General features: G+C 56.4%; 7 protein-coding genes across 7 annotated transcripts in view; 4 read left to right on the top strand and 3 right to left on the bottom strand.

Annotated features, from left to right (window-relative positions):
• The window catches only part of PTSG_06781 (uncharacterized protein), a gene marked incomplete at both ends in the record, with an annotated part of 2,226 nt that extends 1,756 nt beyond the window's left edge, over window positions 1–470 (bottom strand). The window contains 2 exons of the mRNA XM_004992122.1: window positions 1–53; window positions 447–470. The exon at window positions 1–53 is cut by the window's left edge and continues 2 nt beyond it. Of these exons, the coding sequence (XP_004992179.1) occupies window positions 1–53; window positions 447–470 (77 nt within the window). The remainder of the gene's footprint in view (window positions 54–446) is intronic.
• A 37-nt stretch (window positions 471–507) lies between these two features.
• PTSG_06780 (uncharacterized protein) lies at window positions 508–4,050 on the top strand. Its single transcript, XM_004992121.1, has 9 exons — window positions 508–726; window positions 953–1,043; window positions 1,270–1,393; window positions 1,572–1,676; window positions 1,897–2,035; window positions 2,235–2,301; window positions 2,500–2,671; window positions 2,872–3,303; window positions 3,488–4,050. Exons 1-9 carry the CDS (start codon window positions 672–674, stop codon window positions 3,572–3,574), a joined length of 1,272 nt encoding a protein of 423 aa, XP_004992178.1. The 5' UTR covers window positions 508–671; the 3' UTR covers window positions 3,575–4,050.
• Window positions 4,051–4,101: 51 nt separating this feature from the next.
• On the bottom strand, window positions 4,102–10,602 carry PTSG_06779 (uncharacterized protein). The gene is made up of 13 exons (XM_004992120.1): window positions 10,553–10,602; window positions 9,657–10,359; window positions 9,354–9,417; window positions 7,646–9,054; window positions 7,274–7,387; window positions 6,929–6,991; window positions 6,704–6,759; window positions 6,422–6,525; window positions 5,767–6,179; window positions 5,269–5,379; window positions 4,945–5,158; window positions 4,475–4,735; window positions 4,102–4,214 (listed from the first exon to the last, which is right to left on the bottom strand). The coding sequence occupies exons 2-13, from the start codon at window positions 10,329–10,331 to the stop codon at window positions 4,171–4,173; spliced, it is 3,528 nt and encodes a 1,175-aa protein (XP_004992177.1). The 5' UTR covers window positions 10,332–10,359; window positions 10,553–10,602; the 3' UTR covers window positions 4,102–4,170.
• Window positions 10,603–10,782: 180 nt separating this feature from the next.
• Window positions 10,783–15,154, bottom strand: PTSG_06778 (uncharacterized protein). Its single transcript, XM_004992119.1, has 13 exons — window positions 14,751–15,154; window positions 14,389–14,457; window positions 14,101–14,214; window positions 13,729–13,824; window positions 13,457–13,513; window positions 13,033–13,124; window positions 12,617–12,841; window positions 12,326–12,410; window positions 12,109–12,178; window positions 11,846–11,924; window positions 11,500–11,614; window positions 11,121–11,235; window positions 10,783–10,986 (listed from the first exon to the last, which is right to left on the bottom strand). The coding sequence occupies exons 1-13, from the start codon at window positions 15,027–15,029 to the stop codon at window positions 10,868–10,870; spliced, it is 1,515 nt and encodes a 504-aa protein (XP_004992176.1). The 5' UTR covers window positions 15,030–15,154; the 3' UTR covers window positions 10,783–10,867.
• PTSG_06777 (uncharacterized protein) lies at window positions 15,133–20,023 on the top strand (the record flags this gene model as incomplete). The annotated part of the gene is made up of 11 exons (XM_004992118.1): window positions 15,133–15,289; window positions 15,512–15,567; window positions 15,803–15,955; window positions 16,215–16,253; window positions 16,378–16,482; window positions 16,630–16,770; window positions 16,985–17,098; window positions 17,337–17,478; window positions 17,707–17,791; window positions 18,045–18,239; window positions 18,737–20,023. The coding sequence occupies 11 exons, from the start codon at window positions 15,133–15,135 to the stop codon at window positions 19,872–19,874; spliced, it is 2,325 nt and encodes a 774-aa protein (XP_004992175.1). The 3' UTR covers window positions 19,875–20,023.
• Window positions 20,024–20,135: 112 nt separating this feature from the next.
• Window positions 20,136–21,607, top strand: PTSG_06776 (uncharacterized protein; the record flags this gene model as incomplete). The annotated part of the gene is made up of 1 exon (XM_004992117.1): window positions 20,136–21,607. The coding sequence occupies exon 1, from the start codon at window positions 20,168–20,170 to the stop codon at window positions 21,605–21,607; it is 1,440 nt and encodes a 479-aa protein (XP_004992174.1). The 5' UTR covers window positions 20,136–20,167.
• A 966-nt stretch (window positions 21,608–22,573) lies between these two features.
• PTSG_06775 (TKL protein kinase) overlaps window positions 22,574–25,000 on the top strand; it is a gene marked incomplete at its 5' end in the record, with an annotated part of 5,135 nt that continues 2,708 nt past the window's right edge. The window contains 2 exons of the mRNA XM_004992116.1: window positions 22,574–22,811; window positions 23,135–25,000. The exon at window positions 23,135–25,000 is cut by the window's right edge and continues 1,438 nt beyond it. Of these exons, the coding sequence (XP_004992173.1) occupies window positions 22,574–22,811; window positions 23,135–25,000 (2,104 nt within the window). The remainder of the gene's footprint in view (window positions 22,812–23,134) is intronic.

Raw genomic sequence — 25,000 nt, 5'->3', positions numbered from 1 at the left:
GACTCCGCTGGGAATTCATCCTTGAGATGGTCCTCAAAGAAGTAGAAAATGTCCTGCAGACAAACAGTTGAACAGGTTGAAGTTGCACGGAGGTGAGGAAGAGGGGGGGGGGGTATGCAACACATACAAGCACCCAATCGATTTTTCAACGTAAGCACATGCAAGGGTGTGCGTGTGTGTGTGTCTAACCGAGCGGATCGCGTCCTGCCTGCGTGCGAGCGTTGGCTCGTGTGTGTCCGTGTGGCGCTGTGTCACAGCTGCCATGTCACCACGCAACACACCACACATACACAAATGAATGCCAATGTGAGCGTGATTGGGCCATGGGAAGCACGGGGAAACAAACTAACGTATCAGAAGAACCCAATGAAGGTGCACACACACACACACACACACACACACACACACACACACACACACATACACACACACACACACACATGCACCTGTTGTCGCGTCACAGTGCTCATCTTGGATGTGCTGAGTCAGCAGAAATTGTGCGAATTTCGCCGCCCAAATTTTCGTTTTTGCCGTTTGCCACAACAACCACAACAACAGCCACTGCTGTGCCGCTGTGCTTCCCTCCACCTCTTGTCCTTGCTCGCTCTGCTGCTTCGACCACCACGAGACACAGCCTCGTTGTCATCGACAGCTTCACAAGACAATCCACCATGTTGGAGAAACTGAACATCACCGTTGTGTTCTTCACAACAGCAACACTGGCAGGTGCGAGTCGTGGTCATGTGTGTGCGCTTGTGTGTGTTTGTGTGTTGTGCGTGTGCTTGTGCTTGTCTGTCAGCTAGTCTGTGTGTCTGTCAGCTAGTCTGTGTGTCTGTCTGTGTGTCTGTGTGCCTGTGGTCTGTCAGCTAGTCTGTCAGCCTTGTGCGTGTTCGTGCACACCCCGTGTGTGAAATAGAAACATGCCTCACGCTGGGGTGTGTGCTTTCGGCAGCGTTTCTGCTGGCAAACAACGTGACCGTGAAGGTGCCCAAGGACAGCATTGTCGTTGGGTACGAAGGCCTCATGGACTCGCTCTTCAGAAGGTGCGTGAAGTGGCAGTCGCGCGGAGAGATTGCTCCGGACGTTTGCTACGCGTTGCACCACGTTTCTGCGCCCAGCACAATCCACTGCTTTCTTGCTTGTCTTCTACTTGCCTTCATCCCCCATCAACCACAACCCCCCCCCTTCTTCTGTTCTTTGTTTCTGATGCCGTGCTGTTATACGTCCGCGGGACTCACTTACCCTCAATTCCGGTGTAACAATGTGCAGCACGTGGGCCATGGGTGCGGTAACAGCGACCATGGGGTTCCTCAGCATGCAGCCGTGGGACCGCAAGGCGTTCCGTCAAATGCGTGACCAGATGTACCTCCTCTTCTTCGTGCCCCTTGCCACCGTACGTGTTCCCTCATGGTAGCGTCGCTGTTCTGTATCCAACGGCAGCCGCACCCACTGTTGCTTTCAAGGCTGCTCGTGAACAACACGTTAACGATGGCGTGCTTCCGCTGTCGACTCTGTCCTCCTCTTTGTTTCCATGTGCTCACTCTGCTGTGCACATGCTGCGTTGATGGCAGGTCTATCTTGGCCTCATCCTCTCCAACAACCTTAGCGTTGAGGTGGCCGAGACAAAGGACCTTGCTCCCGTGCAGCAAATTGGTGCCTTCCTTGTCCCACACAAGGTGCGCCCTGTGGATTGTGGCTGTTTCCGCTGCCCCTGGCTGCTGCCATCAACCGCCGCATCCTGCTGTTAAAGCTATCTTGCCTGCCGCCTGCTCGAAGCAAGCGCGCACTGCTGCTGTTGGTGTTGTCGTTCAACTCGCTGGCAAATGTTCTCACTCACTTCACTTCGACACACACACACACACACCTGCGTTTGGCCACGTGTCATGTGGCGTGCAGATGGGCATCCTCATCTCCGCGGTGGTGACGGGGTTCTTCTCCCTCGAGGGAAACCGCTGCTTCCAGGACGACTTTTCAAACATTGCCATTGTCTCCGCTCTCGTGGCCGCCCTTCTTCGCTACCTCTGCTCCTTCTCAAGTGTGTGTGTGTGTGTGTGTGTGCGTGCGTGTGCGTGTGCGTGCGTGCGTGTGCGTGCGTGTGTGCGTGTGTGTGTGTGCGCGCTCTGACTGTTGCGTTTGTTGTGTCTGCTCACCTTGCTATTTTGTGCTACACCTTGCAATTGCGCCACCTCACATCTGCTATGAACACCCACGCTCAACGCTCAACGCCATCGCAGCCTCTGTCGTCGCTATTGCGTCCATTGCCTATCTCTTCTGGACAGTGAGCACCTGGTTCATCATCCAGTGAGTTTGTTTTGTTGATGCGACACCATATGCACAAGGAGTCGCGTTGACACGCACCAACTCAAGTTTGCGTTTATCGCTTGCAACACAAACACACACACACACACACACACACACACACACACACACACACACACACACACACACACACACACACACACACACACACACACACGCACGCACGCACGCATGTGCCAGGCACCTCCGCTCCACGACGGCTGCACAGACGACAGGAGAGCAGGACGCGGCGGCGGCGGTGACGGTGAAGTCGATGGGACTTGAGGACCTGCAGAGCGATGATGAGTCGACACCGGGCGGTGAGGAGGACGAGGGCGCCATTGGTCCCGTCGCATCCACGCCAAAGGCAAAGGTTGGTTGGTTGTATGCCTCTGTGCGTGTGTGTGCGTGCATGTGCGTGTGTCTGTGTCTGTGTCTGTGTCTATGTGTGTCTGTCGTTCGCTTGTGGGAGCTTTGGTAAGGGAAACTGCCCAAGTCCACTCAATACGCTGACGCGCCGCACACACACACACTCACACACACATGCACATGCACACACACACATGTGCACAGCAGGGCGGCGAGTCGCTTGTGAGCGACGCGGAGGATGAGGACGACTTGAAGACAATTCAATTGCCCAAATCGAGCGTGACAAACATTGAGGAGGAGGACGTGTCCGCAAGCCAGCAGCAGCCCGTGAACGTGTTCAAGTCCCTGAAGAAGCGTGACATTGCTCTTCCCCGCCGCCGCCGCAGCCGCGCGCCCAAGGTTGCATCACCAAAGGCGGGCATGGAACGCGGTGCCGACAGCGATGACAGCGGCGATGCTGGCGCTGAGCAGCAGGACAGCGGACACGCGCGTGAGGATGATGACGAGATTGTGGACGAGATGGTGACGGAGGAGGAGGAAGAGGAGGAGGGCGCTGGTGAGGGGAAGAGTAGTGGAGAGAAGTCTTACTTTGTTCGCTCCCCAATTGACGAGGAGAAGATCCCCAAGGGCTTGCGGGTAAGCGCAGCCGATCGTCATGGCCTGTGTGTGTGTTGTGTGTTGTGTGTGTGTGTGTGTGTGTTTACACATGCTCTTCCTTATTATTCCTACCTGCGCCAGCTGTTATCATCCCTCTCACGACCGCCACACAAACACACACACACACCTTGCCCCTCCTCCCTTGCTTCCTTGCCTCGGCCAGTTTGAGGCGCCTGGCCCCAAGTCGCCCGGCTCCGCGCTTGCGTCACGCCGCCTTCGCAGCCGGCGGTCTGTCAACTACAAGTACTGATGCCACATTCTCTTCCCAGTCGTCTTGTCTTTCATATCAGATCACCTTGTTCCATTTCGTTGGTTTTTTTTTTTTTTTTTGTAATGTGATGTGTGTGTGTGTGTTGAGGGGTGTGGATTGCTTGCCCATGACACTCCACTCCGTCTCTCTCGTGCTGTTGTTTCTCATGATGTCGCGTGCCTGTTGTTGTGTTGGTTGGATGTATGACCACCACAACACGCAAAGCGCCCTCGATTGGTGTGCCTTCGCCTTGTTTGTCAGTCTCTTGTCATTCTCGCTCTCTTGTTTCTTCCCGCTCGCCCAGAGAGAACAACAGCTTGTTCCACCTTTGTTATCATGTCTCACTTTCGATTGCGTGTACATGATGAATGACTGGTTGTATGCATTGTCGTGTTGTTGTGTTCAGAATGGCTGCCTGTCGTTTGCCGCTGTAGTGAAACATTGCCGTCATACCCACCTCCACTCAAACACACGCACACAGCCGCGTCATCGTTTCACAAGCGCGTGGGGTGCAGCGATGGCATTGAGGGCGGAGATGGTTCATTGGGGTTCGTACGAAAACAAAACATGAACACACAAACACACGCACACAGCCATTACGATGATGTTGCTGCAGCACTTGGGTTGACAGGAACAACACCTGCAAGCAGTGATGCGACAACAACATAATGAGACGACACGTGCGTGTGCGCGTGAGCGTGTGTGCGTGGGTGTGCACATGCGGGTATGAGCGTGCATGTAGAGAGCATTGTCAAACAGGGGACACAGCAACCACACACACACACACACGCACGCACACACACACACACACACACGCGCACACACACACACACGCACACACACGCACACAGAGCAGCAGCAGCAGCAGCAGCAGCGGCAGCAGAGGCACACCAGACTTACTCTTCAGATTCTTGCGACACACAGGGCACGTTTGGCTGAGATAGGCCTTGTTACACTGCATGCAGACGGCAACGTGACCGCAAGGCATGCACTTGCCATCCGCCACACCCTGGCACAGCACGCAGCTACCCTGTGCAAACAGGCGTTGCTGGAATTCCTTGCCACTCGTCTTCTTCTTGCGGAACTGCATGAGACGATGGCGGGAGGCCGGGCTGCTCAGGCCAACCGCCTTCAACTCCGCCAGCGACAGCGTCAGCAGCGCTGCCACGACCATGATCATGATGATGACGTGGAGAAGAGGAGGAGGTGGAGGAAGAGGAGGAGGAGCGGTGTTGTGTGGTGAGGTGGAGGTGTGAGCGTGAGGGAAACGCCAACGTGTGCGTGGTGGTGATCGGTAAACGGGAAACAGTACACTCACACGCAAGCACAAACACGCATACACACGCACACTCACACCCTCCGCAGCGCACCTTCGTGTGTGACGCCGCGAGAGAGAAGGCGGGCCTTGTATTCGGACAGATTGAGATCGTCCAGCAAGCGCGCTGCCTTGCTCACCTCATCCCCGCCCTTCTTCTTGCTGCCGGCACCACTATTGCCGCTGCCGCCGCTGCTGTTTGCGGACGACGACGCGACGGGGAGGCCGTGGCGGATGGACGTCGGCACATCCACGCAGTCCAGCGGGTACTGCAAGGAGGAGTGGAGGAGTGGAGGAGTTGTAAGTGTGTGTGTGTGTGTGTGTGTGTGTGTGTGTGTGTGCAATACAAGCATGTTCACTCTGCGTATGTGCCACTGACCACTGTCTTCATGCGGGCGCGGGCGACGTCGTAGGAGCGGAGCGCGACGGGATCCTCAAACACCATCGGCGCCGACTCTTCCTCGTCGTCCGACTGGAGAAACTCCGTCGCCTGCCACAACAAACGACAAACGGTGATGGATGCATGCATGCATGCATTGTCGTGGTTGAGAAGACGCCTCTCGCTCGCTCGCACCACGCACTCACTCGCACTCTGCCGCATTCGGCCGCATTCGGCCGCTGCCAGGCACACACACACGCTCACATGCACACACACGCTCACACGCACACATACACGCTCACACGGACACACACATACGCACACACATATGCACACACATACATCAACACAAACACACACACACACGTTCACATTCACACGCTCACACACACACATATTCACACATATTCACACACATACGCACACACACACACACACACACACACACACACACAAACACATTCACGCACAAACACACACACACACACACACACACACCTCTGTCTGGCACTCTGGTGCGAGGCAGACGGGGAACGCCGGGTTTTCCACGGCGGAGAGCCAGCTGTCACTGCTGATGCCGCCAATCGCAGGCTGCTGCTGTCCATTAGCAAACACAGCGCCGCCACCACTACCACCACCATTGCTGCCACTGCTGCTGTTACTACTGCCCCCAACGAGCCCGTTGTTGTCGTGGCCGTTGCTGTGGCGGGCAGGTGCATTGGATGTTGACGTTGAGTGCGCTCCCCCTACCGCAGCTGTGGCATTGATCGTGGCCCCTGCGTTGCTGGTCGATGACCGTCGCGTTGACGCTGCGGTGGATGATGGTGGCGTTGGCGCCGCGCTCGCCTGGATCGACAGTTTCCGTGCTAACGCCTCGCGCTCCGCTGGCGACAGCAGCACAGGCAGGTCGTCTGCGACACGATAAGACGGCGGTGTGTGTGTGTGTGTGTGTGTGTGTGTGTGTGTGTGTGTGTGTGTGTGTGTGTGTGTGTGTGTGTGTGTGTGTGTGTGTGTGTGTGTGCGTGTGTGTGTGTGAGTGTGATGAGGGTTAGGGGGGAGAGAAAGAGAAGTGGCAAGAAGGTCAGGCAGTACATTTCTCCCAACCGTCACTCTCGCATGCTACAGCCGCCGTCACGAGCACGAGGGGACTGACGGGATGGCGGGACAATGTCGACGAGGGCGGAGCGCATATCTTCGGGCAGCACGTCCATCAGCTGCAGCGCACCCGTCAGCTCAGCCGTCACCAGACACGATATTCTGTTGGGGGGGGGGGTGGTGGTTGTGGTGATGGTGATAATGAAGCGTGAGCACTGGTGTGTTGCTGGGGATAAGGCGGCATCGGCACAGTGCCCAGGACAGACAGCAGACACCAACACAAATACACACAAACAAACAAACAAACAAACAAACAAACAAACATATTAGCCGTGCGCACCTCTTTGAGCACTCGATGACACGACGCAGGAGGTCAAAAATCTTCTCCTTGTCCTCCTGTCAGACGGTGGCAGCAACACATGTACATGCACATGTCAACAACGAATAGCGACAGGACCTGTCAAAGCCAACACCCTGCACAATAGTCCGGAAAAGCAACATACAAACGCGCACGCGTGTGCATCCAAACACACGTGATCGTGCACGCGTGCTCATGTCGCGTTACCTCGTCGACAGCGGCGTTGATTTCCTCGCGAAGAGCAGCAGCGCGCTGAAGACGACGCAGCGCCTGACGAAAGCACACACGCACACACACACACACACACACAGTGAGAGAGTGAGAGGCAGAGACAGAAGTACACACACACATACATGCACGCGCAGATGTACATGCACAAGTTCGATTTGAGCACATGGTTACATGCGTGCATGCAACACCGCCAACACACATACACTCACTCACACACACACACACACACACACACACACACACACACACACACACACACACACACACACACACACACAACGTGTGCCACCATCATCGCTACCACCTCTGTGTGTGACGGACCTTTGACGCGGATGCACAGGAAATACCGGCTGCAGATGCCGTCTTGATAGCGGCCTCAATGCGAGGAATGTCCCCAGTGTCAACAGCAGCCTGCAACTTCGCCTCAGCAGCAGCCTGCACACACACACACACGCACACACATGCACACACACGTACACACAAGCACACACGTACACACACACACGTACACACACACACACACACAAACACACATACACACAACGCACACACATACGCACATAAACACACACACGCACGCATACAACGTGTCAGTCGTGTACAGGCGTTTGTATAAGGACTCACTCCTGCACCTCAACCACACACACACACACACGTCCAAACAAGCACATGCCGCAAGCACGCTGCGCTTACGGTTGCCTTCTTCTCCTCCTGCTTGCGCTTAAGTGCTGCGGCGTCCTCCTTCGTCGCTTGCTTCTCACTCTCCTTCTTTTTCTGTTGTTGTTGTTGTTGTTGTTGTTGTTGTTGTTGTTGTTGTTGTTGTTGTTGTTGTTGTTGTTGTTGTTGTTGTTGTTGTTGTTGTTGTTGATGTTGCTGCTGCTGTTTCTTCTTGCCGCCGTCTGCGGCCGCTGCTCTGCCGTTGCTGCTGCCGTTGCTGTCACCCCCGTCCTGCTTCTGCTGCTTCTCCTGTGTTGGTGCGGCTGCATTGGCGTTCGCCTTCTTCGCCTGCTTCTTGCCCTCACTGCCAGCAGCTGCGTCTGCTGCTGGTGGCGACGATGATGATTGCCGGTTCTTTGCCTCCGCCTTGCCTCCGCTCTGCTTCCCACCCTTCTTCCCTTCCTTCTTACCCTTGCCTTTGTCACCGCTCACACTGCCTTCCTTCTCCTTCTCCTTCCTCTCATCACCACCATTCGCACCACCACCACCACCCCCCTTCTTCTTCTTCCCACCGCCCTTCTTCTTTGCCTTGCGTCGCGCTGCCCGCTGCTTGGCTGCCTGCTCCTCTCGAATCAGCGCCTCTGCCTGTGCCTCTGCCAGCGCCGCCTGTGCCGCCAATTCCCGCTGGTGCTGCGCCTCTGATCGCGGTACGTCCCCGTGACCACCGCCACCACCGCCACCGTGACCACTGCCACTGCCACCATTACCACTGCCGCCGCCACCACGGCGCTTGGCTGCTGCCTCGCCAAGGCTGGACGCCACCTGCGAGCGGTGGCGCCCAAACGCGGGGGCGTAGATGCGGACCTTGCCCTCTGTGAGCGCTTTGCTGCGCGCCTTCTGCTTGGCGTGGAGCTTCGCACGCGCCTGCCTGTCAAGCACCTGGTTGCACTTGCGACACGCATGCCCGCGGCAGTCAATGCACACAAAATCACAGATGGTGCCCTGCCCCTTCTTCTGGCAGACGACAAAGCACTGCGACTTGCAGTCCTCACAGAAGCTCTTGCCGCACTCCCAGCACTCTGGCATGATCGTCTGGTAGCCGTTGGTGTCGTTGCGTTGGCGGCACTTGTAGCACAGCAGCTTCGCGCACCGCCCGCACCGCGCAATCACCTCCTGTTCGTCCTGGGCCTCAATCCACCAGCACGTTGCGCAGATGGTGTGCTGGCACTCGTCGCACGAGTAGAAGCTGATGTTCACGCGGTCCTCGCACGGCTCCACAAGCGGAAAATCGTCCAGCGGGTCGTAGCAGCCCGTGCATGTCGACGTGTCGCAGTATGCGCACACGCGGAAATTGCTCTCGCTGCCGCACTCTGTGCACTCCACGCGCGTGCACCCGTTCTCGCACACGTCCACAAAGTGTCCGAGCTCAGCCGCATTCGGACAGTCTGTGTGTGTGTGTGTGTGTGTGTGTGTGTGTGTGTGTGTGTGTGTGTGTGTGTGTGTGTGTGTGTGTGTGTGTGTGTGCGTGTGTGTGTGTGTGTGTGCGTGTGCGTGTGTGTGCGTGTGTGTGTGTGCGTGTGCATGTATGTGTGTGCGTGTGAGTAGTGTGTGGATGACGCGTGGGTGGTGCAACACAAAACGTCCACAGCAGGTGAGCGGAGTGTCGGAGCTTCCACCACGACGGATATGATGGCCAACACATGTTTCTCGTTTCCCTGCCAATGCCATGTTTGGCGGGTGTTACCTGGCTCGCAGAGTTCGCGGCCGCAGTTGAGGCACGGCTCCGTGATGCAGCCACAGGGTGGGGGCTGCGCCAATACAGACAGGACAGCACGCAATGGAGAGTGAGCGTGCGTGCGAGATGGAGCAAATGTATGTGAGTGCTTGAATGCACGGTGTACATCACTGTGTGTGGTTGCACGAAACGTGGACAGCGACCACAAGACGAAAGACAACAAGACAACACGTGCACAAATGCGTGCATGCGTGCATGCATGCATGCATGCGCGACAGCGCTTCGCTGGTAACCGTAGACACACACACACACCGGCTTGCAGGATGGGTCGTTTGTGATGGGCTCATTGTACAGGAACACGCGCATGCCATCATCCTCTGGTGAGAGCGAGTACACAGCGGGCGGGAGCGGGTCTGCTGCGTCCATGTTGGTGGGTCCCGATGCAGTTTGCGAAGCACCGGCAGCCAAAGCTGGTGTGGATGACCCTGGCGGCGGTGGCGACGCTGATTGCTTTGCGTCTGCCACTGTCGCTGCCGGCTGTTGTTGATCAGAGCCACCTTTGTTCGCCTTGTGTTGCTGCTGGTCCTGCTGTGCTTTACCTTTGTCCGTTGCTTTCGCGCCTGTTTTGCCTCTGGAGTTGTCTGACGCCGACGCTGATGCTGATGCTGATGTTGCGCTGTCATTGGTTTGTGCTGTGGCGGGCGGTGGTGGGTGCGCCTGCACTGCGTCGCCAAGACCCAATTGAGTGAAGTCCACGCCGTGCGTCAGCTCCTGCAGTCGCTGCTGCAATGTCTCGACAAGCTCGGACGGCGCGTCCTGCAAATCGCGCAGGGAAGGCGCCCCTGGGGCCGTTGCAGCGAAAGTGGTGGGATCAATGCTGCCGAGCAGCCACGTTGCTGTCCCTGTTTGCCGCACCACCACCTCACCGTCTGCCAAGCGCCGCAGCATCTCGGCCGCGCCTTCCTCGTTCATGACGCTGCCGTTCATTGTGGCACGAGCTCAAAAAGCGCACCTCCTGCAACGTGAAACAAAGTGGAATCCCAGCAGTGAGCGGCAAGTGCCACAACGCGCGTCGAGTGGAAATGGAAGGATAAAGCAGGCAAAGGATGACGACGACCACCACACACATGTATCACGTATGCATGCTCGCGCGCAAAACGAAGGACAGAAGCCATGAAGCACGCACACACACACCCAAACAAACACACCCTTTCGTCTTGCTCGTCTTGTTCGTCTTGCTTGTCGTCGTCTGCAGCTGTTTGGCTGGAAAATTGCCCAAAAACTCCCTACAACAATCGTACGTGCGTGTTGTTGTGCTTTGTGTGTGTGTGTGTGTGTGTGTGTGTGTGTGTGTGTTGGACCTCACTTGCTCGCTCTTGTATAATTTGTCGCTTGCTCCCCTTGCATGCCTCACTCGCTCACTCTTGTGTCGCTCGCCCTTGCATTCTGCAATTTACTGATACCAGTCCGAACAAGATCACGACATAGCAGCAGCACGACAGCAACAGCAGCAGCAGCGTGTGTCAGTTAAGGCCGGGCAGGGAGGTGTAGGCGGACGATGGCTTTGAAGGCGCCGGCATGGCGTGGGGCATGGCTGCCGTCATTGGCGCTTGTGCCCGTTCCGTCGTCGGCAGACCCTCCCCTGTCGCAAAATGAAGTGTCGCAGGTCGAAGCGCAATATGAGACAAGCACAAACATTGTGGTGGTCAGGAGAATAACACACACATCACACATACACACACACACGTCCACATCCACACACGCGCGCCATCGCACCTTCGATGAGGGCCCTGGTGCGGTCCTCGCGGTGCTGCCGCACTTCATCCGTGAGGATGTTCTCCGCCACATCGTTGTACACCATGTCATCTCCAGGCAGGTTGCGCGCCCAGCACTGTCGCGTGCATGTGTTTGTGTGTTCGTATGTGCGTGTGTTTGTGCGTGTGTTTGTGTGTGTGTGTGTGTGTGTGTGTGTGCGTGTGTTTGTGTGTGTGTGTGTGTGTGTGTGTGTGTTTGTATGTGTGTGAATGTGTGTGAGCAAGTGTAGCAGTTGGAGCATGGCTGCCTGAATGCCTGACACTTGATCACATTTCCCATGCCCACAATCGCCAATCCTCCCTTCCCTCCCTTCCCTTCCCTTCCTCCATCACCTGCGCACCTTGAGCGACTGGTCATTGGAGGACGATGCGAGCACGTGTCCCAGCGGGTGCCACGACAGATCCCAGATGTGCGCCTCGTGCGCACGCTCCATCGACCCAATCGGCGTTTCCGTCCTGTGTATGCGTGTGTGTGTGTGTGTGTGTGTGTGTGTGTGTGTGTGTGTGTGTGTGTGTGTGTGTGTGTGTGTGTGTGTGTGTGAACGTCGCGAGTATGGACTTCACACGCGCCAGCATTTCACCAATACCACCACCATTAGTACGACCATCAGTGAACCAGATCCCTTTCCCCTGTGGTGTGTGCGTGTATGTGTGTGTGTGTGTGTGTGTGTATGTGCGTGTGCGGACCCTTGGAGCCAGAAGTGGAGATCGCCGTCAGCGCCGCCGCTCACAAACATGTCCTCATACAGCGGATGCCACGCCAGTGCTGGTGGTGGTGGTGGTGGTGAGGTGGTGATCGTTTGCAAGTGGTAGGTGGTGTAGCACGGATGGTGAGTGACTGCGACGATGCCACTTTGGACAACAACGATACAAGGACCGCACGTGCAAAAGCGTGTGGTTATAGGTGTAGTGTGTGTGTGTGTGTGTGTGCGATTGTATTGATGACTTACAGTTGACTTCCTTGCGGTGGGCGCGGTAGGTGTGCACCTCTTTCATCATTCGAATGTCATACAGCTTAATCTGCAATGAGCCAGCACACACATACTGAGTGAGGTTTTGTCAATCAACATCATCATCATGATCGTCATCATCATCATCATCACCACCACCACCACCGCCACCACCACCACCACCATCGGCAGCAGCAGCAGCAGCAGTAATCCTCACCAGGGAGTCACGGGATGCGGAGAGAAGAGCGTTGCCGTCTGGACTCCACTTGACATTCGTCACAGAGTCCCGGTGCACGTTGTACCTGGACAGGAAGGAGGTATGGCGTGAATTCAAGGATGTTTGCGGTGAACAATCCACCACGTCGCACACGCAACACAACGCATCATCACGCAACACACAAATACACACACATACAAACACGCACACGACAACACAACACAGCCCTCATCATCATCATCACCACCATCATCATCATCATCATCATCATCATCATCATCGCCATCGTACAGGGTGGCGAGGTTCTCGCCGGCCCGCGGGTCCCACAGCTTGAGCGGCTGCTGGTTGTCGTGGCTGCCGGATGCAATGAGGGAGAGCATGGGGTGCCACGCCACAGTGCGCACATCAGCGCCGTGCCCGCGCAGGACGCGGTCCTCGCTGAACGTCTCAAAGTCAAACACACGCACGGTGCTATCGTCGGAGCACGTGCAGAACTTGCGGTTGTTTGGAGAAAAACTGTTGGCGTGTGGTGTTGTGTGTGGTGTGTATGTTTTGTGAGCGAGAGAGCGAGAGAGCGAGAGAGCGAGAGAGCAAGGTGGTGTGAACATGCGCATCAATGCAAGGGAACAGCGTGCAAGAATGTTGCGGCAAGCCCATGGCATCCAGACGCACACGTGCCAGCACATCACCAACTCTGCCAAACTGACTCGATTTGGCGAATGGGATTCTTGTGGGGTTTGAATTCGCACACGTTCTTGATGGTGACCTGCCAGTACTTAATCCGGCCCTCATCATCGCCCTGACACACACACACACACACGCACGCACGAGCGCATGCATGCAGTGAAGTCGATGAGGTCAGAAAGGTATGCGTGTGTATGAAGCGTGTATGTGTGTGTGTGTGTGAAGAGAGAGAGAGAGAGAGAGTGTGTGTGTGTGTGTTTGTGTGTGTGTGTGAAGAGAGAGAGAGTGTGTGTATGAAGTATAGAAAGTGTTCCGGCTCGACAATGTACGCACGCACAACACGTGCTTCTTCGCCGATCACCGCCACCCCATCCGTTGTCTCCACCACTTCGGCAACCTCCGTCACCACGACCGCGTCCGCGGTCACTCCCGCCGGCAATTGCGCACCGTGAGCATCCATGTGCCGTCCTTGTTCCACTTGAGTGAGCGGATACCGCTGCCGACCTGGCGCGACGCAGCAGCGGAGGCGGTGGGCACACGGGGGCGAGGACGCACATGGATTTGTAAGCATGCGGCCGAACGCACACACATATATGAGCACACAATTGTCTACACATGCACACATACGCGCGCACACGCACACATACACGCGCTTCACAAGAGCACAATCTGCTTTTACGCCCACAGCACACACGTGAGGTCCACACCGCACGGCTCACCTCGACAATTGTTTCAAAGTGGAATGTTGACGAGTACCACATGATGAGATGGCCGCTGGAGTGCCCGGAGATGAGACGACGGCCATCGGGCGTCCACTGCACCATCATAGGGAAGGAATTGGCAGCCAGGCAGGCGGGCACACACACACACACACAGTGGCAATACATTCGCGCCTTTGTTAGTGACACGGCCACGGTTTGGAAGGTAGCCATGCAATGCACAGTACTGCACACATACACACTCACACGGCACACACATGTGTACACAATCATACACACACTCACACATACGCGCACACACACACTCACACATACGCACACACACCCACACATACGCACACACACCCACACTCACACACACGGCACACACACCTCGCAGCACCACGCGATGGAGTTGATGGCTTCGCCTTTCGGGCGCAACCGGCGCACGCAATCTTTGGTGATGGCGTTTGCCGGGTTCTGTGTCATCTCCGTGGGTGGCCTCATCTGATGATTTCGCCACAAGTGCCGCGTGGACGCACGACGAGATGGATGCGGAGTGAGGAACAGCGTGGGGGGGGGGAAGTGGGTTCACACGACCTGCTAATGGTTCAACCACAAAAGCCAACAAGCATTACACGGTGTAAAGCAAGTACAAACATGCACACACTGTCACCGTACAAAGCGTGTGAATGCCGGATGGGGCTGCAGCGCGGGCGGCATGTCGTCCTCAGGCTGCACCACTCGATCCTTGTATGCGCCAAAGATGGTCGAAATATGCAAGCGTTGGGGGAGGGAGGAGGCAAGGATGGTGAACTTCGAGGATATGCAGTATGTCGATGTGCCCAGAATTAGGAGAGCTTTGGATTAAGCAATGTCGGTGCATCCGCACACACACACACACACACGCACACACACACACACACACACACATGCGACAACAACAACAACAACAACAACCAGCATTTGTCACAAGCACTGTGCCCGCAACACGAGACCAACAGCAAATACCAGGTCGAACACTGCCACACGCCCAAACACACCTCAAGGTGTTGGACGATTGCGCTGTAGTGATTGACGGTGTGGTGTTTCTGAAGCTCGCGTTTCTGTTTTCCAAACCCGCTCTTGGAGTGTGACGAGGCCAAGTGCCGCGCACGCTGGCCGTGTGAATGCTCTGCGGAACCGTACTCCGCGGACGACGAATACCGCCAACCACCGCGACCGCCACCACGACCGCCACGACCGCCACGACCGCCACCATACCCGCCACCTCTGCTCCCGCCATACCCGCCCCCCCTACTCCCGTACGATCTCCTCTCCATCTCCAACAGGCCACTGGCGTCAGCAAGCTCAGGCCTGTGACACAGGAGTGTGTGTGAACGTGGTGTGGTGTGGTGTGAACGTGTGTGGTGGTGTTCGCTGACAATGCAGCAGGACTCGCGGCAGTGGTTAACGAAAAATGGCGAATCATTTCAAGCAATAATCGGCAATCAAGCAACACTGGCAACAACGATGGAAGAGTGGCGCAGCGAGCTGGGCTATCACCAGCAGAGCACCTGGCGACACCTTGACCGCCTTCATGGTGTGTGTGTGTGTGTGTGTGTGTGTGTGTCATGTGTCATGTGTGGGTGCATACGTGTACGCCTATGTGTATGTGTGTCTGCGTGCGAAACTGTGCGCACACTTGTACCTGTACCCGTGTTTCCAGATGTCTCATCCTGCTGTTGCCAACGTCACACACACACACGCATTCACCGTTTCATTCTCATAACACACACACACACACAATCATTCGCTTCACCAGAGGAAGTGATTGAGCTGGAAAGCCCATTTGCCTCCTCGTTCTCCTCGGGCACGTTGGTGCGCACGACTGCATGTGGCTCCTTGGGAGATCTGCGAACTGCGCGTTTCGGGACACACACAAACACACATACACATACACACATACACACATACACATACACATACACACGCACACACACGCACGCACACACACACACATACGCGCGCACACACATACACATACACAAACACAAACAAACACATACACACGCACACGCGCGCACACACATGTTATTTGTCTGTCTCCGTGCAGGTGTTTACGTTCATGTTGACTGGGGATCAGAACGCGGGCAAGTCGACGTTTCTGCATGCATTCACGGACGAGGAGAGCCCCAAGCACTTGCAGCTGCTCTCCATCCTCCCCATCCTCTCCAGCTCCTTTGTGAACTCCCGCTTCCTCGCCCCCGTACGGGCTGTGTGTGTGTGTGTGTGTGTGTGTGTGTGTGTGTGTGTGTGTGTGTGTGTGTGTGCGTGTGTGTGTGTGGGTGTGGTGTGTGTGTGTGGTGTGTGGGTGTGGGTGTGTGCGTGTGTGTGGGTGTGGGTGTGGGTGTGGGTGTGGGTGTGCTTGTGTTTGGACACACACGCGTGTGCGTTGATGCGTGGCTGCATGTCAAACACTCACCATCCAACATGTGCTCGCTTGCTGCTGTCTTTCTACCATTCAGGACGATCCAACACCACCCCGGGATGAAGGACGCTTCTTGGTCCGTTCGCTGGCACACAGACACAAACTCGCACTTTGACGTGAACCAAAAACTGTTGGCAGCTTACCACGTGCACACACATACACACGCACACACGCTCATGTGCACTCACATATGCGCGTAGGATACGGATTTGGGCCACGCCAACATTGTGCTGACGGCCGATGACTTTGCGTTTTTCGTCACGGAGTACGAGCTGGACCCCAAATTGGTGACGGAGGCGCCCCAGGTGCACACTCCGTTGATGTATGCTGCTGTTGTGCTCTGCTACGCTGCTCTCTGCACTCTGCTACGCTGCTGCTGTAACTCTTAACAAGAGCCCACTGCAACAACCATCACAACACCACCCTATGCGTGTGTGCGTCATGTACCTCAGGACACCATTTACTTTGCCCTGAAGTTCATTGAGTTTGGCGGGGACCACCTTGATCGGCTCATGACGCCAAACAGCGCCGGCCACCCCGCCATCGAGACCATCGTCGCAAAGTCCAGGCAGACCCTCAAGACGTGCCAGCAGGTCGAAACACATATGTGTGTGTGTCTGTGTCTGTGTGTCTGTGTGTCTGTGTCTGTGTGTCTGTCTGTCTCTCTCTGTCTGCCTCTCTGTCTGTCTCTATCTGTCTGTGTCTGTCAGATCGTGATTGACCCAATAGGAACTCACTCCACACGTCAATCTCACCCTCTCCAGGGCCCCATACTCACAACACCCGCCATCACCACCATCCATCCAGATTGTGTACTTTGTCAACGGCCAGCACCTGCTGGATGATTCGTCCGTGCTCCATCGCTTGGCAGCGCGCATCGATTACCTCAACACAGAGCTGCCACCAGGCACACGCGTCCTGGTCAGTTGTCAGAGGATACCTGTGTGTGTGTGTCTGTGTCTGTGTGTGTCTGTGCGTGCGTGTGTGTGTGTGTGTGTGTGTGTGTGTGTGTGCGTATGTCTATGTGTGTGCGTGTGTGTCTGTGCCGGTGTGTACGTGTGTGCGTGTCTGTCTGTGTGTTTTGTCCATTTGCCTGTCTTCACATCCCGTCGGTCCGCACTTCACCTCGCTCATTCCCACCCCTCCACCTCTCCACCAGGTGCTGGTGACGCGGTGCGAGCTGCTGCGGGAGCGGCCGGATGCCGTCTCCATTCTCAAGGCTGCTTTTGCCACTGTCATTCATAGTCGTGGTCGTGATGAAGACGACGATGACGAGGCAGGCATCACCCTTGATGGATCAAGTAAGCACGCTCGTTGTGTGTGAGTGGTTGGATGTGGGTGTCTGTGTGTATGTCTGTGTCTGTGTCTGTGTCTGTGTGTGTATATATGAGCGTGGGTGTGTCTGTGTCTGTGTGTGCGTGTGTGTGTCAGAGTAAGTGTACGCTTGTTTTCACATCAGCTGCCTTATCTTCGTATCGCCGTATCTCACCCGCTCCCCGTCGCCACCGCTGTCCGACCACAATCACCAGGTGCTGAAGCGGTGATGAACGATGGGCTGCACCAGCTCGCACAACGCAGACACTGGAGCTTGCGCCTCCAACGCGTCTTCCTTACGTATGCTCGCGTTGTGTGTGTATGTGCGTGTGTCTGTCTGTCTGTCTGTCTGTCTGTCTGTCTGCCTGTCTGTCTGTCTGTCTGCCTGTCTGTGTGTGTGTCTGTCTATCTGTGTGTGTGTCTGCCTATCTGTCTGCGTGTGGGCGAGTGCTTCAACGGCTCAAGTGTTGCCCAATCCCCTGCCGCCACCATCTCCCCCCCCCCACTCACCACCACATCCTCCTCCTCTGCTGTTGTGTCACCACACAACAAGGAACCACCTTGATGCGGAGGGGACTGCGGATCCAGAGGCCATCATCCTCTCGCTGAGCCGCTTCTTCAAGCACGAAATGATACAGTCACGCACGGCGCCGCTCGCTGCCGTTGCTCGCCACCTCATCGACTGCTTCAAGGACACGCAGGGCCGCATTGACGACGAGCTCGGCACCATCTCCCTCTGGATCTCCAGGTCCGCGCTTGCGTTTGCTTGTGTGTGTGTGTGTGTGTGTGTGTGTGTGTGTGTGTGTGTGTGTGTGTGTGTGTGTGTGTGTGTGTGCTGTGTGTGTGTGTGTGTGTGTGCTTGTGTGTGTGTGTGTGTGTGCTTGTGTGTGTGTGTGTGTGTGTGCTTGCGTGTGTGTGTGTGTGTGTGTGTGTGTGCTTGTGTGTGTGTGTGTGTCTGTCTGTCTGTCTGTCTGTCTGTCTGTCTCTTTGTCTCTCTGCCTTGCTGTATCTCTCTCCTTCTGTCTGCCTGTCCGTGTCATCTGCCTACCTGCCTGCCTGTGTGCCCGCCAGCCTGCGTTCTTGTGGTTTGAGTTCCGTGTTTCCGGCCTGCATCTGTGCTTCGCTGAGTGCCTCTATCCATGATGATTCCACCTTGCTCCTGCATCTCCTCCCCGCCGCCTCTCCATGCCTCACCCGTGGAGTGTGTGGCTGTCAACAACAACCCCCCCCCCCAAAAAAAATCAGGTCCATCTTCAGGGACTACCTTGACGAAGCGGAGACGATCATCCCCACCGTCACCTGCCTCTCCCTCTACGATCGCGTGGCAAATCTGCTCTGCGCGCGCCACCTTGCCCTCCACCACAGCCACGACTCGTTTGCCCGCGTGCACATTGTGTTCCAAACCCCCACCACGCGACTCGTGCGGTCCTTTCTCGTCCCAAAGACCACGGCTTCAAGCACAACACACGCGACCACAGGCACAGACACGGACACAACCGCAGCCACAGGCACAGACACGGACACCAGCGGCACCGGCAGCAGCGGCAGCAGTAGCACAGACGCAAACTCAAGCGTCAGAACAACGACCGCCGTGGCCACCTCTTCCTCAACAACCCCTGGCCCATCAACGGGCACCGGAACAGATGCAGGGCACGCGCTGATTCGGTTTCCGTACCACGAGGAGCTGCTGGAAAGCTGCCTGCAGTACCTGCACCGGCAGATTCCAGACCGGCTCTGGATTGGCGACGACGCAGAGGACGGCAGCGGTGATGGCCAAGGTGAAGAGCACAGTGGCGACGCTGGCCCCAGCGGCAACAGCATGAGCGTGGATGCATCATCTAACGACACTACATCTGGTTCAACCACCACAACCGTGCCCACAACGTCACAACCACCGCAGTCATCGCGATCATTGCAATCACAACCCGAGCCCTCGTCTTCCCCGCCGCCCCTAACATCGTCGTCGTCGTTGTCGTCGCCACCAACGTCATCATCATCATCATCATCATTGCGGCTGTTTGTGCCGGAGCGTGACGCGGATGTGTTAGCCGGCATTGCCCGTGCGCACGCCTCGCTCACGGCAGCCGCGCAAACACACGTGCGCGAGCTGATGGCTGTGCCACGCGCGCAGCGACGCAGCAACAGCGAGAGCGCAGAGTGGATTCGCTTCATGTGCGGGCTTGAAGACCTGTCGTTGGCGGCGCACTTGCTGGCGGACAGGGAGCGCGCGAAGGTGGGCGTGACCCTCGCTGGCGAGGAGCAGCTGCACGCGTTTGTGGAAGACCTGATGGCGATGATGAAGTTTGAACCGGAACAAGAACCGTCGCTTGCACATGCACCACCACCCGACCTTGTCGTCACCCTCGACGCAGCAGCATCATAACGTGTTGTGATTTGGGTGTAATACGTTGTGTCATGTCACATGGCTTATGATGACTTACTTATGATGGGCGCGGAGGCATAGAAATGGTGTGCATGGGTGTGGGGGCGGACGGTGTTGCAAGCAAGCGCGAAATACACATGCACACAGCAACACAGCAAAACAGAGTGAGAGGACGAGAACAGAGTGGGAGAACACGAAGAAGCAAAGAGGACAAGTCAAGCAGACGCGGAAAATTCGTGTGCATTTTCAACTAGATTTCCGTTGCCTGCAAGCAACAACAACAACAACAACCAATGATGCATCAGCACCAGCCAAACGCGCACACGCGCGCAATTGGAAACACCCACCTGCCTGTCCGTGTTGTGTTGGTGGCGATCACGGCGCTGCACCTCCTTGCCGTGCCAGCGGTGGTGACCGCCATCTCTGAGACTGAGGGTGCCATCAGTGGCAACGCAACGACAAGGGCTGCGCTCGTGGTTGATGGACAAGGCAATGTGCTGCTGCGCGCACCAGATGGAGGAAACGTGCTCCTGAACCACGTGGATGTTGTCCAGACCATCACCAGCTTGCAGGCGACCGTGGCGGAACAGCAGCGCCAACTGACGTCCCTCACACAGGCGCTGTGCGATCAGAAAGGGCTGAGCTTGCGGCGGCGGCTTGAACCTGGTCGCTTTGACGAAACGCGCAGCACCCTCTTCACCCTTGAAGGCAACGTATACCTGATCACCGTCAGTGCCAGCTCCCCACTGAGCTACATCTACAACCTCACTGATCCAGGCGCTGTTTCGTCACTTGGATCTCTTGAGCCCATCAACACCATTTTACACGAGGGTCCCTCAGCGGCAAGGTGGACATTCTACAACCCACCAAATGGTCAACCATTCCTAGTTCGCCCCAAATCACTTGCCCAAAACGTCGTGTACCTCCTCGGACAGCCCCTGCAAGGTTCATCGGGTTTTCAAATTGACCCAACCTCGTACCCAGGGATGGAGCCCTCGAGCTCCGCTGTTGACGCCGTGGTGCTGCCACACGCTGATGCCGTGGAGCTTCCGTTTGTTGTGTTTGCCAGAGTCGACCGAGTTGCAGCACTCGTGTATAGCATCGGTGCGTCGCTCCAAACACTGCCGGTTATGTCTCTCATCCAGCGTATGGAGGCAACCACCCTCGGCGGGGATCCAACGCTTGTTGTGGCAACCATCGATGCCGTTTACCTGTTTGCTTCGGAGTCAGGAGCACAAGATCTGGCACAGCGACCGCCACTTGACATTGGCGGTAACATCACCTCCATCGCCCATACGCCGCACACGACCGACGCTGGCGACGAGGGCATTTTCCTCATCGCCACCAAGAGCGGGCGCTACAGTGAGCTGCTGTTTGTGACCAAGGCCTCATACCGCGAACATCAGCGGCTGCCGGCTGCATCCTCGGCAAGCTTTGCGACAATCGACGGTGTACTGTCGTTACTGCTCGCTGTACCGATAGCGGGCCACAGCATCGGTGACGTTCCTGACTTGAAGCTGAGCCTGTATGCGTACAGTACGTCCCAGCGCATGTTTGTGGAGGTGGAGTCTGTTGTGGACACCGCACCTGCACGCAGCACGTGGGCGTATTTCTCCGTCAACGCACGCCACTACCTCCTGCTTGACAAAGCCGCTGAATACTCCGAACAGCCACCTTCCACCGTCCTCCAACGCTTTTTCCCGCAGTGCTTGCACGCGGCCTTGGACCAGTAGCAAAGCAAACACGTGTGTGTTTGTGTGTGTGTGTGTGTGTGTGTGTGTGTGTGTGTGTGTGTGTGTGTGTGTGTGTGTGTGTGTGTGTGTGTGTGTGTGGTTGTCGGGTTGTAGCAGTGGATGATTCATGTGTCCGGAATGCTCATGCTCATGTCTTTCTTCTTTCTTTCGACTCATGCGCCAACATAGTCCAGTATGATAGCACGTAGACTTGTCAACAAAAACACCAACAACACGTAAAAGGGAGCACGAGTTGGGAGACTCGCACACATCAAGGTCATACGCACGCATACGCAACAACAGCACAGCAACAACAAGACAACAGGCGGCTCATGTTGGAGCACAACGCCAACAAAAATCTTTTCCTTCCTCTTCTGTGTGGCTGTCCACAACAACAAGACAACATTGCCTCCACTTTTCCTCTCCTCTTCCCTCTTGTTCCCTCTCAGCGCTTCCGCGATCGCCTTTTCCCTTCCACACACCTGCACAAGCACAGAAGCACGGCAATCGGACTCCTGGCTCCAGTGTTGTTCACGCTCGATCTCTTCGGCTGACTTGCTGAGCTCTTGCCTTCTCTTCTCAACCTTGCTTGCCTGCTTGCAACATTGAAACAACACACTAGCACATTGCAACCGGACAAGACCACCACAACGCCAACAGCGCCTTGCCACAACAGGACACTAGGACACTGTGTCACAAGGTCACAGAGACAGGACACTGGACAGGAGGAATCAGGAAGGGAAAAGGGCATCGCCCGCCAGAACCAGAGCCATGGTACGCCAGGCTCCCTGCACAACCCCGGGGAAGGGGGATGGCGAGCGCAGGCGATCCCCCTCCACCTTTTTCGTGACAGCAGCGGTCATCCTGATCCTGACAACCCTCACCCCTGTCCTCGCTGCTGCTTCGGCACCAAGAACCTCGACACCAGCTGCACCTTCCTTGCTAACACAAACCACAGCAACTCGGATGGTGTATGCTCAGGGCCCGTGCCAAGAGCACATCAACAGCCCCAGCGACACCATCGATCTGCCGTCAACTCCAACGGACCCAGCATCTGCATGGATTGGTATCGGGTGCAATGCACACGCCAATCTATGCACCGACGCGCGCACGTCCATCTCATCCTTTCGCACACTGCTGCGTTCTCTCAATGTGACCAATCTATCCGCGCGCACTTCCCCCAAGAACATTGACCTCAACATTGGTACGCGTGGGAAAGAAGTGACCCCTCACTTCAATTGGCGTGAACTTGCCCATTGAGCTCATTGCCTCGGCGTGGTCTTTTCATGCGGTTATGTTGGGTTCCACCCTCGCATACACACACACCCTCACACACACACACACACACACACACACATTCAAACCCTCACACACACACACACACACACACACACACACTCTCTCTCTCTCTCTCTCTCTCTCTCGTGTTCATACCCTTACACACACCCTCACACGCACACACACACGCACCCTCACACACACACCCTCACACCCTGACCCATGCCCGTACGTGCTTTTCACGCGCAGACACGTACGTGGACTACGTCCGTGTGATGGAGGCGTTTGTACGCCAGTTCTGCCCCTCCACCGTCTCGCAGCAGCGACCAGCCCAAAACCATCGTTCCCACCAAGGAGAAGAACCGCACCAGCGTGTCCGCCGGGAGAGCACACCCCCTCCCACGACCACTGCACCAACTACCACCACGACTACCACCACCACCACGACTACCACCACCACCACCACGACAACGACGCTGAATGAGACGCAGAAGTTTGCGCAGAGACCCGTCGTGTGTACACTGAGTGCAAGCGCCCTCGGCACAGCAGAGTATGACTGCACCCAACCGCGGCAGGCAAGCGTGTTGGAGTTGCAACTGGTCAGAAACGATGCCAGCGAGGTCCGAGCGTTCTCAGACAGCGATGCTAACACCTTTGCCAGTGACATCATCCAAACAGTGCGCCCGAGGAATGTCACCGTGAACTCGGTGGTGAGTGTGTATGAGCTGCGGTGGATCTTTGCACTGGACTGGCCATCATCCGTGCACGCGGTTGCTGTCCGCGGCTTGGAGGGCGGGACGTTTCCCCTCTCCACTTTCAACCGCCTGACCTCCCTGACCACCATCGACTTGTCCAAAAACAACATTACGAGCTTGCAACCGGTCGACACCACGAACGGCGACAATGAATTCGGGCTCGGGCCCAGCATCAAGACGCTTGATGTGTCCTCAAACAGCTTGAGCGCACTTCCAACCGCCACGCTTGCGGCCATGCCAAACCTGGAACAGCTCGTGTGGGCAGGCAACCAGCTCGACTCCATTGAACAAATGGCCTTCACGCAGACACCAAACCTTACGAGCCTCATTCTCAGCAACAATCGCTTGTCCACCCTTGCCAAGCTGACATTTGCGGGCCTCAGCACCCTCATACACCTCGACCTCAGTGGCAACGGTATCTCCCAGCTTCACGCTGACGCGCTCGCGTCTGTCGTCAACCTTCGATTCCTGAACCTCAACAACAACCCCATTGAAGCATTCAGTGACGCGCTGTTTTCTCGACTGACACAGCTGCGCGAGCTGAAGCTGTCCAACACCCGTGCCACCAGCTTGCCCGTTAACCTGTTTGCCAACAACACGAACCTTCTGGACCTGCGGCTCCGCGGCAATCGGTTCACTCAGGTTTCTGAGGGCACCTTTGACGCACTGTCCCGGCTCACTCTTCTCTCGCTGGCGCTCAACAGAATCACCCACATCCCCAGTTGGCTGTTTGTCGGCGTCACGCGGCTGCAGGAGCTGTACTTGACGCACAACGAGATTGAGAGCGTGGACGCCGACGCTTTTCACCCCTTGTCGAACCTAAACACGCTCCTCCTCATCAACAACAAGCTCACCCACATTCACCCCGATGCCTTCAGCACGGCCACGGCGCTGACGGCTGTTGACTTGAGCCGCAACAAGATATCCCAACTCGACCCCAACCTCTTCCACAGCAGCCGGGCGCTGACGGCGCTGGGTCTGGCAAACAACCGCATCACCAACTTTCAGCACACGCCTCTTCCAGCACTGCAGCATTTGCGCCTTCATGACAACCCGCTCGAGCAGCAGCCCAACCTCCAGGCGTTTCCGAGGCTGGTCACCCTCCGCATGAACAACCACAACATCACCAAGGTCGATTTGTCCGTGATGTTCTCTCTGCGACAGCTGCGCACACTCGAGATAGCGGCTGCCCCGCAGACTCGCACATCGACGGCCGTTTTTGCCACGCCAGAGCACACGCACAACGCCAGAACAGTTGTTCACGAGCTGGACGCGCGCAACATCGCTCTTGAAAAGCTGTTTGTGCGCGGTTTTGAGGCAGCAGACTTTGCGTTCACACGGCTCGCCCTTGGTTGGCCTG

This window comes from Salpingoeca rosetta (genome assembly GCF_000188695.1).
Source record: "Salpingoeca rosetta unplaced genomic scaffold supercont1.17, whole genome shotgun sequence".
In the NCBI taxonomy this organism is placed as follows: domain Eukaryota; class Choanoflagellata; order Craspedida; family Salpingoecidae; genus Salpingoeca; species Salpingoeca rosetta.
This window is presented reverse-complemented; position numbering and strand designations above follow the sequence as displayed.

Coding starts and splice junctions, on each gene's coding strand:
- PTSG_06780 (XM_004992121.1), top strand. CDS start 672: ATGTTGGAGAAACTGAACATCACCGTTGTGTTCTTCACAACAGCAACA. Junction 1,044..1,269: donor ATGGACTCGCTCTTCAGAAG/GTGCGTGAAGTG, acceptor AACAATGTGCAG/CACGTGGGCCATGGGTGCGG. Junction 3,304..3,487: donor AGATCCCCAAGGGCTTGCGG/GTAAGCGCAGCC, acceptor TGCCTCGGCCAG/TTTGAGGCGCCTGGCCCCAA.
- PTSG_06779 (XM_004992120.1), bottom strand. CDS start 10,331: ATGAACGGCAGCGTCATGAACGAGGAAGGCGCGGCCGAGATGCTGCGG. Junction 9,055..9,353: donor CCGCGAACTCTGCGAGCCAG/GTAACACCCGCC, acceptor ACACACACACAG/ACTGTCCGAATGCGGCTGAG. Junction 4,736..4,944: donor TCGCGGCGTCACACACGAAG/GTGCGCTGCGGA, acceptor TGGTCGTGGCAG/CGCTGCTGACGCTGTCGCTG.
- PTSG_06778 (XM_004992119.1), bottom strand. CDS start 15,029: ATGGAGAGGAGATCGTACGGGAGTAGGGGGGGCGGGTATGGCGGGAGC. Junction 11,615..11,845: donor CTCCACTTCTGGCTCCAAGG/GTCCGCACACGC, acceptor ACGCATACACAG/GACGGAAACGCCGATTGGGT. Junction 11,236..11,499: donor CCAATGACCAGTCGCTCAAG/GTGCGCAGGTGA, acceptor TGCACGCGACAG/TGCTGGGCGCGCAACCTGCC.